The sequence below is a fragment of the Ursus maritimus genome, unplaced genomic scaffold (assembly GCF_017311325.1).
Source record: "Ursus maritimus isolate PB19 unplaced genomic scaffold, ASM1731132v1 scaffold_2, whole genome shotgun sequence".
NCBI classification, from domain to species: domain Eukaryota; kingdom Metazoa; phylum Chordata; class Mammalia; order Carnivora; family Ursidae; genus Ursus; species Ursus maritimus.
Window position 1 is genome coordinate 26,615,735 of NW_024424452.1, and position 17,017 is coordinate 26,632,751.

Here is a 17,017-nt window from a genome sequence, read left to right on the forward strand (position 1 = left end):
ACCAGGCAGAGACTGTTCTAGAGATGTTGAGTCTCAGGCACAGAGAGATTCAGGAACTTGCCCAGGGCCACACAGCAAATGTGTGGTGGACTCAGGCTTTGAATCCAGGTGCCATAGTGTGGAGAGGGCCAAGCACACAGTAGGCACTCAACAAATGTGAATTCCTTTCTCCTTCATGCCCCGGGTCCCTGGCCAGCTGCAGCTTTCAGGCCGTGTGGCTGTGGGCAGTGCCCCACTCCCATATGCCTTCTGGGTGACCTGTCCTGCCTCTTCTTGGGGTCCTAGCCTAGGGAAGAAGGAGCTTATGAACATTTAGAAAGCGCCTACTATGTGGGTGGCCCAGTGATTTCCGTGCTACATATGGCACATCTCATTTAATCCTCTCAACTCTAAGAAGCCAAACGGTACCTCATTCCACAGATGGGTAAACTGGGGTTTAAAGAAACAAAGGAACTGTCTCAAGGTCAGCCGCCTAGGAAGCGGCCTATTTATTCATTTGTTGGCTGCCTTGTTGAAAACCCATGATCTGTTGGAAGAGGTTCGTGCTTTCTGGTATCTGGCAGGGCGATGTGGCTTCAAAGACTTGTTAACTTGACAAGTGAGGACAGCAATAATCCACTTTGTGGGGTTGTTTGGAAACGAGATAGTGTATGTAGTAAAGCTCAGAGCTCCCTGAAGACAGGGATTTTAAAACTGGATCACACTGTGTCCCCAGCGCCTCCAGCATGCACAGCATACAGTAGATGCTTAATATGTGTTTGTTGAATGAATGAATGGTAGAGTAGGAATCCAGTAGGAGGGGTTGCATATTTATTCATCCACTCAATATATTAGTCATGGAGCACCTACTAAGTGCTGGGTCCTATGCTAAGTTACTGGGGACAGAGTCATGAATGAGACAAAGCCACTGCCTGCGCCGAGCTCAGTCCGCCGATGGAGACTGATGGTCACGGACTGAGTAAATAGTTTTATTATAAAGCGTGGTAACTGCTATAAAGTTATCAATTACATGTGAGAGAGAAAGGGAGGAACAGTCCAGGAGGGCTCTTAGAGGAGGCAACATTCAAGCCGACGTGGCCATGAAGATAAGATGGAGGTTGGGTTCAGGCAGGGGGAGCACAAGGAATATGGCCAGGCATATCCCAGGGACAGAAAACTGGCACCATGGCAAAACTTCACTTGAGCACCTACTGTGTGCCAGGCTCAGAGCTGGGCACAGGTGAGACAGGAAATCGTCAACCTCCCCCATCCACTGAGCTTGGGTGGGGCCTGGGGTGTGGAGGGGGCCACTGCTGGGACCCCTGTGGGACTCAGGCTGGTGCAATGACCAGTCCCTGTGCCCCGAGAAGCAAGTCCTGCACAGAGGGCCCCCCGCTGACCCGGCTCTGACCTGCCTCCCCTCGCAGGTGGCTGGCTGCCAACATGGAGCTGCTGGGGAATGTGCTGGTGTTGGCGGCCGCCCTGTGTGCTGTGCTGAGCAAGGCCCACCTTAGCGCCGGCCTTGTGGGCTTCTCGGTGTCCGCCGCCCTCCAGGTATCCCAACACCCAAGACACACAGACCCCTGCCAGTGGGACCTTAAAGGAGCCGAGTCCAAACTGCCAACCAGTGAGGAAAATACAGCTCTGCAGAAGCTTAGCTGGGGTGACCTTCCTGGACCTTGAGCCAGAGACTTCCCTCACAGAGCCTCAGTGTGCTCATCTGAACAATGGGGCAGTGATCTCCTCACACATTGTAAAGAGTAGTTGGGATAAGGTATATAGAGTACATTACCCATGCACTGCTAAATTCTGTTAACTATTAATGACAATATTTAATGTCAGATCATATCTATGAAGCAAAAATATATATCTAAGTAGCATTCTTTATGAATGAAGTGTTGTTCTAACAGCTTTACATATACTAACTCATTTAACTCTGCCCACAACCCCATCAGGGATACTCTCGTTAGCCTCATTTTACAATGAGGCAAAATGATGGGAAATCAGGGGATAGAAACCTCTCTGAATGGAAGTCAGCAGACCTGGGTCCTGCTGCGTGTCCTTGGGAGGGCCACGCACCCTCTCTGGTCCTTTCTCCCCACCCGTATCAAGATGGGTTGGACAAGTTCTTTTCTACTCTGCATACTCCAGTTCTACTGAAGGAAGAGGGGGGTCCTGGCGGCTGCAGTCAAATCCCATCCCCTCGTCTGTCCCAGGACCTGGGGGGCTGTCTCCAGGGGCACGGCTACTGCAAGCCTGTGGGCTGGCCTGGCTGAAGCCAGCCTGAGGTGTTCTCTCCCACCAGGTGACCCAGACAATACAGTGGGCTGTTCGCAGCTGGACGGACCTGGAGAGCAGCATCGTGTCGGTGGAGCGGATGAAGGACTATGTCCAGACGCCCAAGGAGGTGATGGGTGGAAGACGGCCCGGGGGTGTGGGCCCAGGGATAGATCTGCTCCAGGCGTGAGAGCCCCGAGCACGGGAAGCTGGAGCTACTGCCAGGGCAGGAGTGATGGCTAAGAGCAGAGGGTCTGGAGCCAGGACCAATCTTTGTTCCTTTGCTTCTTCACTTGGGCAAAGCAGACCATTCCTCTGAGGGACAGGGGACCATGAGTGAGAGCACTGGGACAGCAACGTAACAGCAGCATGCCAGCAACATGACAAAGGCATCCCAGCGAGATTACAGGAGAGAGGAGTGACAAGGCGAGGCGACAGTGTGGGCATGCTGGGAGGGGCATGCGACATCCCACGATGAAGGACTGCGGGTCAGGCACACTGTGGGCACTCCATACGTGCCCACTGCTCTTACGGGCCCCCTGACACCTCCAGGGGGTGGAAGGCCCGTTCAAGGTCACAGAAATAGCCCGCGGCAGCTAATGACCCCTTCCTGCACAATCTCGCCTGCCTCACAAAGACAAAGGGGAGTGTCTACCCCTTCTAGAGGAAGAGAGGATATTATCTGACCATTAATAGCAGCTAATAATAATAATAATAATAATGGAGTAGCCAATACCAGCATTATTTTTATAATCCCAGATACCACTTGTTTTTAGCTCTGCTGTGTTCCATGCCCCCCACGACCCTTGAAAAAAGCAGTAAATATGCCCATTTTGAAGAAGAGGAAACTGAACCTCAAAGAGGTGTGCCATTTCGTGAGACACCTCGGAGAGAGGCTCCTCTGACCCCCTGCCCCTCCTGCCCCAGGCGCCCTGGAGGCTGCCCACCTGTGCAGCCCGGCCCCCCTGGCCTCACGGAGGGCAGATCGAATTCCGGAACTTCGGGCTGAGATACCACCCCGAGCTCCCGCTGGCCATCCGGGGTGTGTCCTTCAAGATCCACGCTGGAGAGAAGGTGAGCGGCTCTCGCACATCTTCCTCCGCAAGGAGGCCAGACCCAGGGTGAGCACTGCCCATGGTCCAGGCCCTGAGCACCCACTGCCTCCTCCACACCCCACCTCAGCTCCCCTTGTCTGCAGACCCACCACACCCTAGCTGAACTGACAGTCTCCCACAAAGCTGCCACCATCTTGGTGAAACGCACCACTCGCCCACCTTGGTGTCCCAAAGAGACATCTCCGCGACTCCCTTCATTCTTTTTGCCTCTGACATTAGTTGAACACCTACTACGTGCCAGGGCAGAGGGCTGAATGCTCCACATACCTTATCCAGTTTGCATGGCCTCAGCTCCTGGCTTTGCTGTGGCTGACCTTGGGCAAGTCACGTCACGTCTTAAGCTCAGTTTTTCTACCTGTAAAATGGAAATCAGAATGTCACTCTCCTAGAGCTGTTGTGAAGTTTAACTGAGTTAATACGTAGAAACTGTCTGGAACAGTGCCTGGAACATAGCAAGCGCTGCAGAAATGTTTACCAGTGCTTTTATTATCATTTGCAGTTTTACTCTGACAACAACCCTATGCAGGAGTACTAGGATTATCCCATTTTACAGATGCTTAGTCCCATCAACTCCCCACCCGGTTGCACTTCCCTCCTGCCTCCCCCTGGATGGCTCCAGACCCCTAACTGAGCCCCCAGCCTCCCATTTCACCACCTCCAGTCTGTTTTCCTACGATCTTTATTTCAGTATGTCATTCCTGTGCTTGAGACCTTGCGTCTGCTCCCAGCTTCTCTTAGAGGAAAGCCCAAACTCCTGACCTTGGCCGAAGCCTCCGTGCATCGGCCTGCTGGGGCTTAGCCAACACTTGTGGAACAGCCAACTCACTGGGCCATGTGGGCACCCGGTGCTGCCCTCGGGGAGTTTACAGTCTAGCACTTAGTGTAGTTTACCTGGACTCTTCCCCCTCCCCAAACTCCTATTCATCCTTCAAGATGCCACTCAAGAATCCCCTCCACCATGAAGCCTTCTCTGATTACCCCATTAACCCTCATCCCACTCCCAGGCAGCTTCAGGCCCAGAGTTTGATTATAGAGGGGGCTGGCTCATCACACTGTATTCAAATGAAGTGTGCTCAGCTGCACTATTTCCCAGAGCAGACAGGGAGCTCTTCGGAGCAAGGACTCCTTAATTTCGGTGCTCCTGGTGGCGGGAACAGTGCCTATCCTACAATGGGTGACACGTCATTCACTTCTTAAACAAATCGTGCTGAACCTCTGTCGGGTGTCAGACATTGAGAATGCAACAGTAAACACTGAGGGAGGATGGGGGGGGGATACAATGATGGGCGAATGGGTGAGAGGAGGAGCTATGGCTGGGCTGGGACGGGAGATGGATGGAAGGATGGGACACCAATAGGTTGGGATGGGGATGGAAGGAAGGATGAGGATGGAAGGAGGGAGAAACGGAAGGGTGGGGGGATAGTTTGAAGGGTCGTGGAATGGAGGGAAAGATGGGAGAAATGAAGGGACGATAATGATATACAGAAAGAAGGTTGAATAGAATGGGATGGGTATACGGAAAGGTAATCAGATGAGAGGACACAGGGACAGATGGAAGGACGGATGCTTAAAGGATGATAGATAGACAGATGGATCTCGGATGCAGGGTAAACATCTCACAGAGATGCTGGGGTCTCTCTGGCCTGTGGCCTGCCTTCCTCTGGCCAGGCCTGGTCAGAACAAGCCTTGCCTCCCATCCCCTGACAGGTGGGCATCGTTGGCAGGACGGGGGCTGGGAAGTCCTCCCTGGCCGGAGGCCTCCTGCGGCTCCTGGAGGCGGCTGAGGGGGGGATTTGGATCGACGGGGTCCCCATCGCCCACGTGGGGCTGCATACGCTGCGGTCCAGGGTCACCGTCATCCCGCAGGTGAGGTCTGGGGGAAGGGGGTGGGCAGAGGTGAAAGGCACGGCAGGGCCCGGCTCTGACCCACTGCCCCTTCTGGCCAGGACCCTACCCTGTTCCCCGGCTCTCTGCGGATGAACTTGGACATGCTGAATGAGCACACGGACGAAGCCATCTGGGAAGCTTTGGAGACGGTGCAGCTCAGAGCCGTGGTGGCCAGCCTGCCGGGCCAGCTCCAGTATGAGTGTGCCGAGCAAGGTCACAACCTGAGGTAGGCTTGCCCCCCCACCCCAGGACCTGGGAGGAGCTAGGGGGAGAGGGGAGCGTGGCCAAGGCTCCCCCCAAATGCCTCAGCCCTGGGATAATATGACCTGGATATCTGCCTCCCCTGTGGGACCGTCAGCCCCATCAGTCAGTACTCACAGTATGAATCCCATCCCTTAGCAGCAATCCCAAATGCCAACACAGTCTCTGAAGAGCCAGTTTCTTTTTCCTAAATTCAGTCCCTAAATGTATTTGGGTGACAAAACCCAGCTTTACCGACACAAGGCTACCGTCTTTCTTTATCCCGCTCAACATTTATTTTGCTGTAAAAGTACTGTGTTTGATATTGGTGCTAAGGCCACATTTACTGAGGGTACCAAGTAACATATGGTATATGTTTTTTCTGTCTTTGTGAGAGAGAGAGTGCGTGCGAGTGGGGGTGGGAGAGGGAAACAGAGAGAGTCTCAAGCAGGCTCCACCCCCCAGTGCAAGCCCAATGTGGGCTTGTTCTCATGACCCTGAGATCATGACCTGAGCCCAAATCAAGAGTCCCACACTTAACCGACTGAGCCTTCCAGGCGCCCCTGGCCTATGTCCTTTAAAATAAATTTTAATTGTGGTAAAATACACATAAAATTCAGCTTCTTTACCATGTTTTAATGTACAACTGGTAGTGTTGAACTGTTGAGTACATTCCCACCATGGTGCAATCCATCTCTAGAACTGTGTCACCTTGCAAAAGTGAAGCCCTGTACCCATTAAGGAAACCATTCTGTTTTCCCCAGCTCGCAGCCCCAGCAGCCATCATTCTGCTGTGTCTAGGAATTTGGCTACTCTGGGTACCTCATTTATGTGGCTGGCTTATTTCACGCAGCACAATGTTCTCCACATTGTAGCAGGTGTCAGAACTTCCTTCCTTTTTTTTTTTTTTTTTAAAGATTTTATTTATTTATTCGACAAAGAGAGACAGCCAGCGAGAGAGGGAACACAAGCAGGGGGAGTGGGAGAGGAAGAAGCAGGCTCATAGCGGAAGAGCCTGATGTGGGACTCGATCCCATAATGCCGGGATCACGCCCTGAGCTGAAGGCAGACAATTAACCGCTGTGCCACCCAGGCGCCCCAGAACTTCCTTCCTTTTTAAGACTGAACGATACTCCGTTGTATAGAGAGACCACATCTTTCTTCCCCATTCATTCATTGATGGGTACTCGGGTTGCTTCCAACTTTTGGCTATTGTGAATAATGCAGCCAGGTGTATAGGTGTGTGCTTTTTTCAAAATCAAGACATTCTGGGGGTGCCTGGGTGGCTCAGTCAGTTAAGCATCTGACTTTTGATTTTGGCTCAGGTCATGATCTCCGGGTTATGAGATCGAGTCCTGCACTGGGCTCTGTGCTCAGCAAGGCATCTGCTTGAGGTTCTCTCTCTCCCTCTGCACCCACCCCCACCCCAGCTCACATGCACGCGTGCTCGCTCTCTCTCTCAAATAAATATAATCTTTGGGGAAAAAAAAAAAAAAACAACTAAGACGTTCTGGATGCTAAAACCCATCTGCCCCTAAAGGTGTTAGGGTCAGGGGCTGGGGGTGCTAATAGTTTCCAGACACTGGAGATGTAGCATAGCTTGGTGGTTAAGTGTTCAGACATGCTTCAAATCCAGCCTCCCCCAGTTAGCAGCTCTAGAACCCTGGGCAAGTTATTCTTCTGGGCCTCACTTTCCTTATCTGTAAAATGCAAATTGCAGTTAGTATCTCCTGGGGTTCATGCATCAAGTTGCTGAAACAGTGCCTGGATATAGGGAACAAAAATTCTTCCCTGTAGTCCTCAGAGGGACATTCTCACTAATCCCATTTTGCAGCATTTGGCACAGGAGGCCTGAGACTTGCCCGGGGCCCCCAGCACGGCCACAGTAGCTCCTGGTTCTCCAGAGACACTGCTGGAAGGCCTTGCATTGAGAAGCAGCAAAGCACGGCAGGAAAGAGCCCCAGACACCCTTGGGTCTCGAGGGTCAGGGGTCTGACAGACCGTGTGACCTCACGCTTCAACTTCCCCATCTGTAATTAGAGTAGGAGAAGCTCCCGGGTGCTGAGGGCTTTCTCCGTGGTAAGCACACTGCAGAGCACTTTTATGGGACTTACGATGTCCTCACACCCTCATTAGCCACAAGACTCGTTAATACAGTAACCACCTTGGTGGTCATCGTGAGAAGTGACTTAGCTTATGCACACGCACTCACTCGTGTGTCCGACACCAGGTGAAGACCCCAGAATAAAAATAGAAATAGCCGTTTCACCGCTGGGGTTTGAATGTCTTGCCTCGAGTCACCCTGCTCAAAAACGGCAGGATGGGGATTGCTACCAGCTCTGTGGACCGACCCACGTGTAGATGTGCACGTGTACCCCCCCCCCCCACTTTTGCAGCTGTCGGGGGAACCCCATCTGTGGGCAGACCCTGCCAATCCTGACATGCAGGCACACAAATGTCCACCCTGACTCTCCCACTCATTCCCAGTGTGGGCCAGAAGCAGCTCCTGTGTCTGGCGCGGGCCCTGCTCCGGAAAACCCAGATCCTCATCCTGGATGAGGCCACGGCCGCCGTGGACCCGGGCACGGAGCTCCAGATGCAGGCCGCGCTCGGCAGCTGGTTCGCCCGGTGCACGGTGCTGCTCATCGCCCACCGCCTGCGCTCCGTGATGGACTGCGCCAGGTACGCACCCCTCTCCCGGCTGGCCCTCGGGGCTCCCCGGGCCCCTGCCACCCCCGCAGCGGCAGAGGAAGGCAGCAGGGTTTCGAGCCGGGGTGGGGGGGGGGCGCTGGAATGGATTATCGAGTGCCCAGTCTGCAGGAGTTGATGCCCAGAGGGGAAGGGAGGAGGCCAAGGACTCATGCCCAGCAAATGCGTCCACCCTGCGTGTTGGGGTCTGGAAACCACAGGGGAGGCCAGACTCAGCCAGAGCAGACACGCTTGGCTTTCGGCAGCAGAGCGCCCAGGACCGACTGTGCTGGTAAGAGCTGCTCGTTTCCCTCTACGCCTGCAGGATACTGGTCATGGACAAGGGGCAGGTGGCAGAGAGTGGCAGCCCCGCCCAGTTGCTAGCCCAGAAAGGCCTGTTTTATAGGCTGGCACAGGAGTCAGGCCTGGTCTGAGCCCTCAAGCCTTGCCTCGTTGTATCAGCCCAGAGAGACTGCTGTGCCCTGGGGGTGCCAGTGACCGGGGTCATCAGTGGCACTGCAGGGTTGGGTCTAGACCCCTCTGCTCTCTGGGAGGAAAATGGCAGAGGAAGTGGCCCATCATCACAGATCCGGGAGGACACGGCAACGCCCAGGTCGGTCTGATCCAGCTCCGTCCACCCGGTCCACCCCGGAGCTAAAGTTGACGCTGGCTGCCCAGGGGCCTCACCTGAGGGACTCAAAAACCCGCCCATGCCTGGGTGCCAACGCAGACCCTGGAAATCAACATCCCTCGGGCTCAGGCTTGGGCTGGGGCAATGGAGCGTGTACCTTTTACAAATAACCCCCTTTATTTTGAGATGGTTGTGGATGGACAAGCAATTATAAGAAATAATCCAGAAAGTTCCTGGGTAGCTTTACTCTGCTTCCCCCCAATAACACCATCTTGAAAAACGGTAGTACAGTACCATAACCAGAATGCTGACATTAGTACCACTGGCCGATCTTGTGTGGACTTCCCCACTTTAACTAGGATTTGTGCACGGGTGTGCACACACGTGTTTCTGCACAAGCTCCTGCACTCGCCACCACTGGTTGGGATGCTGAACACGTCCAGTACCACCAGGACCCCTCCGGTTGCCACGTTGTGACCATACCTGCCGCCTTCCTCCCGCCCGCAGCCACACGCTGATGTGCTATTTCTTAAGTGTTTTTAAAGCTCCCTGTAGGATTCCAGAGAACTCCACACCTCCTGCTGCCGTTCCTCCACACTCATCAATGAGCCCCAAAGGGTGTCTTGTCTGAACCGACACACAAGCCACCACCCCCCACACCGAGAAACAGGTCCGAGGCCAACACCAGCACATTCACTGCCAAAAACAAGATTTGCGGAGCCAGGGACTCCCGGGCCCCCCATGGAGAGAATTTGCTCAGGGCACACATTTCATGTGTGTGAAAGACCAAAATTCAGCTCCTGGGTGGGGCGCAGGGGGAGCCCCAGCAGCGGGTGGAACAGCTGGAGAGTGTCCGCGGGAGACCGCTAGAAGCCTGAGGACCCCGGCAGAGATGGTCGGGTGTTTGCTTCCACGACGGGGAACAACACAGCACTGCTAAATCTGGCTGCAGGCGCGGGAAGAGGGAGCAGAGTCTAAAATAGCCTGAGGTCACACAGACACGCTGCGGTGAAGGGCAGCATGAGAAATGAGTCCACGCCTTGGATGGGAACTTTCTGGCAGCCCGGGGTTCCTCCGGACCTCATGGCCTTGCTACGGGGATAAAGTTAATACGTGGAAGTGTTCAGAGCTGAGCTGGGCACAAAGTCCTTGCTCAACCAACTTTCACTGTTATTGTCAACACTATTCTGTTTGAGGACCTCCTCGGGTCCTCCATGGGGGAGAGGGTACAGACGCCAGGATTTTTTTTAACCGCATCGCTGTTGACGTGGGGCTCATTAATTCTGGGTCACGCATTGTGAGATGTTCGCCAGCATCCCTGGCCTCTTCTCACTAGATGCCAAAAGCATGGTCATCTCCAGTCATTACAAAGATGTCTCTAGATGCTGCCAAAGGTCCCCTGGGGAATCAATCACCCGGCAGAGAGGTACTGGGCTAACCCAACCCACCGAACATCCAGCTACATGGACAGTGGCTGTGTGGGTGTATCAGGAAGGGCCGGGGGACACCTCCCCCACTCCCTGTCCCAGCCGGGCCACAGGTCCACCCGGTGGAGGGTTTTCAGCCCGGAGGTAACGAAATCTAACTCTAACTGCAGCTTCTGCATACGTCCCTCTGCCAAGGTGTGGCCAGCAGCTCATCTGGATGCCTTCCAAGTGGGGTCAGAGGGCTGTATTCCTTGCCCGCCCCCAGACCTGCCTCCAAAGCCTGCCCCCACCATTACTAGCACCTACCAGCTCCGGTTTGGAAATGTGGAAAATGAGGCTCAGAGTTCATGTGACCTGCCAAGGTCACCCGGTTTGTAAGGGGCAGAGCAGGGGGTGGTTACTGTCCTGGGTCTATTTAACACCACGACCCAAGGCATCGCACGGGGGTTCCTGCGCAACCTGGAAGGACAGGAAGGGACCAGACGTGGCACTTTGCCTGGAGCAGGGCCCCTGGCATCCGGGCAGACTGACCGCAGGCAAAAGCAGCAGCAGGGTGTTTGGCAAACGCACTCGGGGTCATTCGAGGGCCACCACAGCCTCTTTCTTGGAGGGAGGTGGTTTGCCAGCAAGCGGAGTGTGCGCCATGGGAGCCAGCATTGACGAGGGTGCGGGGGGCCCACACCACGGCTCCCCGGAGACCGTGCCACAGGCTTGGGGGGGGGGGAACACAGCTGCAGGAAAAGCCGTGTACAGACCTGTGGTCAGTGCCCGTCTCGGTCGGTCCTTTAACCTCCCGTGTCCCCTCGTGTCACTGCAAACGCCCACCACAGCCTTTCAGTGAATCCTTACAAGGCAGGGAGGAAGGTACCATGGTTATCACCTTACCAGGATGCATTCATGAGGCCCCTTTCGCAGACGAGAAAATGCAGACAGAGCATAAGCGGGTATCTGAACCTGAGTGGCCTGGCGCCAGAGCCCATGTGCTAACCACCTTGCTGCCTCGTGCACACTTCTTTAGGTCTAGAATGTCAGCTCACTGACAGCTGAATTCCACTTTGGCAACACCCCCTGAAGGGAAGGAATGAGCTCCTTTCCTTTTCTGAGGCAAGGAATTTGTTCATATGTGTTCACTCTGCTTCCCAGCCCCTGGCACGGTGCATAGCACATGGGAGTGTTCCATAAATAACGACTGCATGGATGGATGATAGACAGATGGATGGATATAGGGACGGCTGGATGGGTAGAGGGATGGATGGATTGAGGGACAAATGAATGAATGAAAGGCATCACCATGTAGGACGGTGTCCTGAGGGCCAGGCGTGGCGCTGGGTGCTTTACCTGGCTCGGCTTCCCTCCTCACAGCCACCTGGCCAGGTGAACACAAGGATCCCAGCTGTACCCACGAAGAAAGCGCAGCTCCTGAAAGGCACGTTCTAGAGGCCCCAGTGATGTCACACTTGGCCCAGGGCCCGGCATGGAGAGTTGGGTCTTGGATCAGAGAATGCAGTCACCGGGTGCGAGCTGTGTGCCCATGGTGGGTGTTCATTAAGGAGTAAACCAATCAAAGCCTTGTTCTCGGGGAGCTGCCACTGTAAAAGAAAACAGGGAAGGACCCAGCCATGCTGACATCTGGGGAAGCGGGGAGACACAGGGCAGGGCAGTGCCCAGATGCTGGAGGAACAGCAGAGGGGCGTGTGGCTGGAGGACCTGTGAGGTGGCTGGAGGGGAGCTGAGGGCAGAGGTCACGGGAAGCTGGGGTAGCTGGCTGTCGCCAGATGGGGACCACTGGAGGGTTATGATGGAGTGTTTTTACAGGTGCATGAGGGCTACTGGGTGAACAGACTGTATGGGAGTGGGGTGGGGGTGTGGCCAGGGCAGCAGGAAATCGCTGAGGTGGCTGTCCAGGGGCAGGAGGGAGGTACCCACAAAGCAGCAACAGGAAGGCAGGGAAGTGGTCAGATTCTGAATGCTTCGCTGGAGTGTGCTGAGGGACCCACACAGGAAGCATCACACCAGTTCTCCACTCCTCTCTGGCCTGGGGATCCCTTTCCACGGGAGCGAGGCTGAGCACCGAGCCCATGGCCTGGCACATGGGAGGTGCCCCCTTTGCTCCTTCCACAGCAAGGAAGCACTTACCTGGACGAGCGGGGGATCAGGCGCCCCTGCCCCCGCCTTGGGGCTTCTGACGCCACCCTCTCCGGGGTTAAGGCTGCATGCGGCCTCCTCTTCAGGAAGCAGCAGCGTGAGCTTCAACCCAGGCCCGCAACCCTCCTGAGGACCGGTTGTCCCACAACGCACACCCACAGGCACACACCAGGTCACACGCTTGGACGCCTGGTTAGGACCTGACCTGGGACCGCACATCTAAAACTGACACCCCAAGTGGCACGTCCAGATACTTCCCTTCCAACGGGAGTAAGCTGACCAGCTTCTCTTTACTGAGCATGTTCACGCTCCAGTCGCGGACGCACGGCAACGCTGGACAATGGTGTCAGTGGTGGTGGGGCGTGGCGAGGGCAGCAATGCTGGAGGGAAGCCCGGCAGCGCCAGAACGCCCCCTCGCGCGGTTACTCAGTACGTAGTTTCAGGGTGCAGCACACATGGCTTGTTCCCCAAATACAGCAATTCTTCACTACCAAGACTCACCCAGTGCAAACTCAGAAACCTAACACGCCGGCCTCACTTCCCCGCTAGCCACAACTCAGAAACCACGGGAACGACCACGGGAGGAGGTTCTGCTCTTCCTTACGCACCCCAGCATCTCCCAGCTTCCTTTGCGGTGCGGTTGCGGCCACGTGACTGATCCTGGCCAATCAGCTGAGTGGAACGGACTTGCGTCGCTTCCGGTTTGGGGCACTTAAGAACGGGGGTGCGTCATCTGACGCTCATCAAAAAATGCACGGGAAATAAACCCTGGCTTTCATTTCCTAAGAGTTCAGGTCTGGTTCGCTACCACAGCATAGCCTGCCCTATCCTAACGCAAGGAGATTTTCTAGGGTAACTTTGGCCACGTGGGACTTTTGCTTGACTTGTGTCTTAGAGGACCAAGGCTGTGCGTGCCACAACAATCCCGCGGGGCAGGTGTGATCAGCCCCATTTTACAGACAAGGCAGCTGGGGCACAGACGTGCAGTGACTTACACAGGGTCACACAGTCAGCAAACCGTGAGGGCAGAGTTCAAGCCCAGGCTCTGTCTACCGTGCCATGCCGACTCCCTGCTAAACCCCACCTGCTTCTTCACCTCTAAGGTCCCGTTCCTGGACAAGAGCTCCCACTGGAGACAACGGTTTTGCCAAAGAGAAAGAAAGAAGCAGCCAAGAGGATAACCCCGTCCAGACTTCTGAAGGACATGGCAGAACTCTCTGCTAATGCCCCAAAGAAAACAGAACAATTATTCAGTATGAAACAAAATAATTTTTTTACTGTAAATTATTTGCAAATGTTCACGTTTCCAGTGTTAAGTCATTAGAAAAAGATCCCCAAGAAAAACTTGGTTTATCTAATGTGAAAGAATGGTATAACTTACAAAAAAATAAATATATATTTCCACCTAAAAGAAAAAAAAGATGCTTCTCTGGGTGTGAAGTCAGCCATGTAATTCATAGCGAGTATGAATCTTGGAGCAGCAGTGACCTTCCTCTGCATCGTGGGTCTTGCTTTGGTCTCTGAGAAACCTCGAAGGACTCTGCTTCTCCGTTTTCTTCCAGGAACACGTGGACCACCTGTCACATGGCGGCCGCTGTGGCTACTCCCTGGGAATGCTGCTCCCCAAACAGCACCTCCGCCCAAGAAATTAAAGTTGAGACTGTTTTCTCCCTTGGAGCAGCACTTAAAGCCAAAAAAACAAAAAAGCCCAAAAAAAAAAAAAAAAGAGAAAAGAAAAAGCCATCACTTATATTCGTGAATGGGTTCTTTTCTTGTCCTGGAAGTGACTCGGTCAGGAAACGTCAAGTTCTCCACACTGCCATCCTTCAAGCTACCCAGATGCCAAGGGCGAGAAAAGAAATCTAAGAGACTCAACAGGGCTCTTTTCAGTCCCAACCAGTCGTACCTGGGAGGTACCTAGCGCTCCTGGCCTTGGCCATTTCATCACTGCCGGCAGATCTTCTCTCTCAGGGACTAGAGCACTAAAGCCATCCTAGCCATGGGCAGAAAGAGGAAGCAAGAAAGCAAGGAGACCGGAGTGGATGAGGAGCTGAGCGGCCAGGCTGGGGAGTCGGTACTGAGATGATCTCCGGGTCTGGACAGCCCAGAAGTCCTGCCGAGTCCCGTTAGTGAGAAGTCCGTGGACAGGAGGGTACCCCAGCCTGGGAGGCAAGTACCAGGAGAGCAGAGCTGGGACGCGGGTTCCCAGCGTCTAAGCGCATGGAAGACCAGACGGTGGGTAAGAGGAGCGTCCTTGGCCCTCGGGGTACTGCCCGAGGTGAGAGCAATCTTCCCAGGCCCCTCACCTCCCACCTGCAGCCCCAAGGAGACAAAGCACTCTGGGGGGTGCCGGGGACAGCCGTCGGGGGCCGGGGAGCTTCTCAAAGACAGAATCTGTTGACTTTGGCTGGAGAGATATGAGGCAGTTGGCTGGATTTGGTCACTAGCGTAGTTTATGAAACCAATTTCTCTGGCAGTCTGGCTGCCGAAAGGTCCTCACGAGCACCAAGAGCACGAGCGTGCATTCCCAGGGGCGGGAGAACATACGTGCGTCTTGCAGGGGCAATGGAGGCAAGGGCGGGAGCGTTCTGGGTGGGCTGCATCTCTGTCTCTCCTGCTTCTTCACGGCCAATTCCAGCCCGGGGGCCACACGGTGGCTCCTTTGTGTGTTTTGGTTTTTTTTTTTTTTTCGGTTCAGTATATAGGAGGCTTGGGCTCCCAAGGACGGTGCCTCAGTACGTCATCCCTGGACGCTGGCGTGTTGGCCCTGCTATTCTGACCAGATGCGCCCGCTCTCCAGGCTCACACCAGGCCAGCGTCTTTGGCCATGCTGTAGAAAAGACCCCTCTGCTGCAGGAGGGCGGAGGGCTGGCCGCACTCCCGGATCTCTCCCTTGTCTAGGACGATGACCCTGCAAGAGGAGGAGACACAGACGTGAGGGCAAGGGGAGGGTCGGCACCTTGTACCCTCAAGAGCCACCTGAACAAATCCCTGCTTTGGGTCAGTCGCCTCACACCTTCTGTTAGGACTGCTGCAGTAGCCTTCTGACTGGCTGCCTTCCTCCACCCCTCCTGCTCAGAGTCCCGTAACGCCGACCCCAGGACTGGCTCTCACCTTTTCTACTTCGTTCCCAGCACCATTGGGTGTGTTCCTGTGTTTACTGTCTGTCTCCGCACCCAGCCCCCAACTGTTCTAGAAGGTCCCTCAGGCAGGCTCCTTGTCTGATACCTCCCTGCTGAGTCCCCAGTGCCTAGAATAGGGCGAGAATGTGGCGGGCACTCCACACGTGTGTATGGATTGAATACATAATGGAGTGATGTCAGAAATACCCAGGGGAAAGGAAGGGCTGTCACTACACACAGGACGGTGCTGAACGAATGGGGACATCCCCAGGACCAGAGTGTCTGTGCGGGGAGCATCACCTTGTGTAGTCCATGATGGTATTGAGCCGGTGTGCAATGGTGAGCACGGTGCAGTCTTCAAACTGCGTCCGGATGGTAGACTGAATGAGGTCGTCCGTCTCGAGGTCCACGGCTGCCGTGGCCTCGTCCAACACAAGGATCTTGGTCTTCCTCAGCAGAGCCCGGGCCAGGCACACAAGCTGGCGCTGCCCAACACTTGACCAGCACAGAAAGACCAGGAGACACAGGGTCAAAACCATCCCGAACCCTGAGCCCAGGCCGGAGCTGGGAGAAGAGGGAGGGGACACTCGGTGTGGCCAAGACCAGGAGAGCCCTGCAACTCCCCGTTCCTCGCACCTGCGGCCACGGCAGACATCAGGGACCGCTCAGGACAGTCTCGCTGTGGAGCTAGAGTTGGGCTCGGCATCGTGCTCAGAACAGGGCTCAGAGGGGAAATCCAAAATAAGTGACCAGCTGAGCACGGCGGTATGACAGGTCACAAAATGGTCCCGTATCTGTGCCTTCTCTAGGGTCCTCCCACTTGACTCTGGACTCAACCATGGGTCTTGCTTTGGTCAACGGGATGCTGGCAAACAAGGCGACAGAAGCTCGCAAAGGGAACGCACACCGGGGCCTGCTCACTTGTGAGCCTCTGCTATCGCCCTGGCAATGTGCTGGGGCTGGTCCGCTGGTGGATGAGGGACGTGGGGAGCCGACCCTCACGGCCCCAGCAGACCCCCAGCCATATGAGTGAGCTGAGGATAGCAGAGCTGCCTGGCTGACCAGCCCTAGTGTCTGAGCAGTGGAACACATGTGAGGACTGGTGGTTGGCTGTCACAGGGACGGATGAGGCATGGAGGGCACTGGGGCAGGACTCAGGTTCCCTGTGGCGCCAGGCAGGGATACTTGAGCTGCTGGGTCACGGGGGGATCCTGGGGATCCTGGGAGAAGGGCCAGGGCAGCTGGGTCAGCGGGTGGCGACTCGGAGGGCTCAGGAAAGTGCTATTTACTGACCGAGAAGGAAGTCTTTCAATAGTTGAACAACAATCCCTCTCAACTGACTAAACCTAGTGTAAGAAAGGAACCATGTCAGCCATCCTGGTTTTATACCTCATGGTGCGATGAGAGTGGACTGAAACCCATTTTACAGATGCTGAAAGTGAGGCTACAAGAAGTGAAGAGAAAATGGCTCATCTGCGGCAGAGCTGGTACGCAAACCTAGGCCTG

At 55.0% G+C, this 17,017-nt stretch overlaps 2 protein-coding genes across 11 annotated transcripts in view; one reads left to right on the forward strand and one right to left on the reverse strand.

The window, feature by feature from the left end:
• ABCC6 (ATP binding cassette subfamily C member 6) overlaps positions 1-15,168 on the forward strand; it is a 56,676-nt gene extending 41,508 nt beyond the window's left edge. The window contains exons 25-31 of the mRNA XM_040635281.1: positions 1,407-1,533; positions 2,285-2,386; positions 3,184-3,330; positions 5,079-5,237; positions 5,318-5,484; positions 7,986-8,180; positions 8,512-15,168. Coding sequence (XP_040491215.1) covers positions 1,407-1,533; positions 2,285-2,386; positions 3,184-3,330; positions 5,079-5,237; positions 5,318-5,484; positions 7,986-8,180; positions 8,512-8,620 — 1,006 coding nt within the window. The 3' untranslated portion in view covers positions 8,621-15,168. The remainder of the gene's footprint in view (positions 1-1,406; positions 1,534-2,284; positions 2,387-3,183; positions 3,331-5,078; positions 5,238-5,317; positions 5,485-7,985; positions 8,181-8,511) is intronic.
• Positions 13,643-17,017, reverse strand: part of ABCC1 (ATP binding cassette subfamily C member 1) — a 130,730-nt gene continuing 127,355 nt past the window's right edge. For 6 of the 10 annotated variants that reach the window (XM_040635277.1, XM_040635273.1, XM_040635279.1 and 3 more), the window contains 2 exons: positions 15,812-16,075; positions 13,643-15,300 (listed from right to left, as the gene is read on the reverse strand). In XM_040635277.1, coding sequence (XP_040491211.1) covers positions 15,192-15,300; positions 15,812-16,075 — 373 coding nt within the window. In that variant the 3' untranslated portion in view covers positions 13,643-15,191. The remainder of the gene's footprint in view (positions 15,301-15,811; positions 16,076-17,017) is intronic. The other 4 variants (XM_040635280.1, XM_040635278.1, XM_040635274.1 and 1 more) reach the window with 1 other exon arrangement.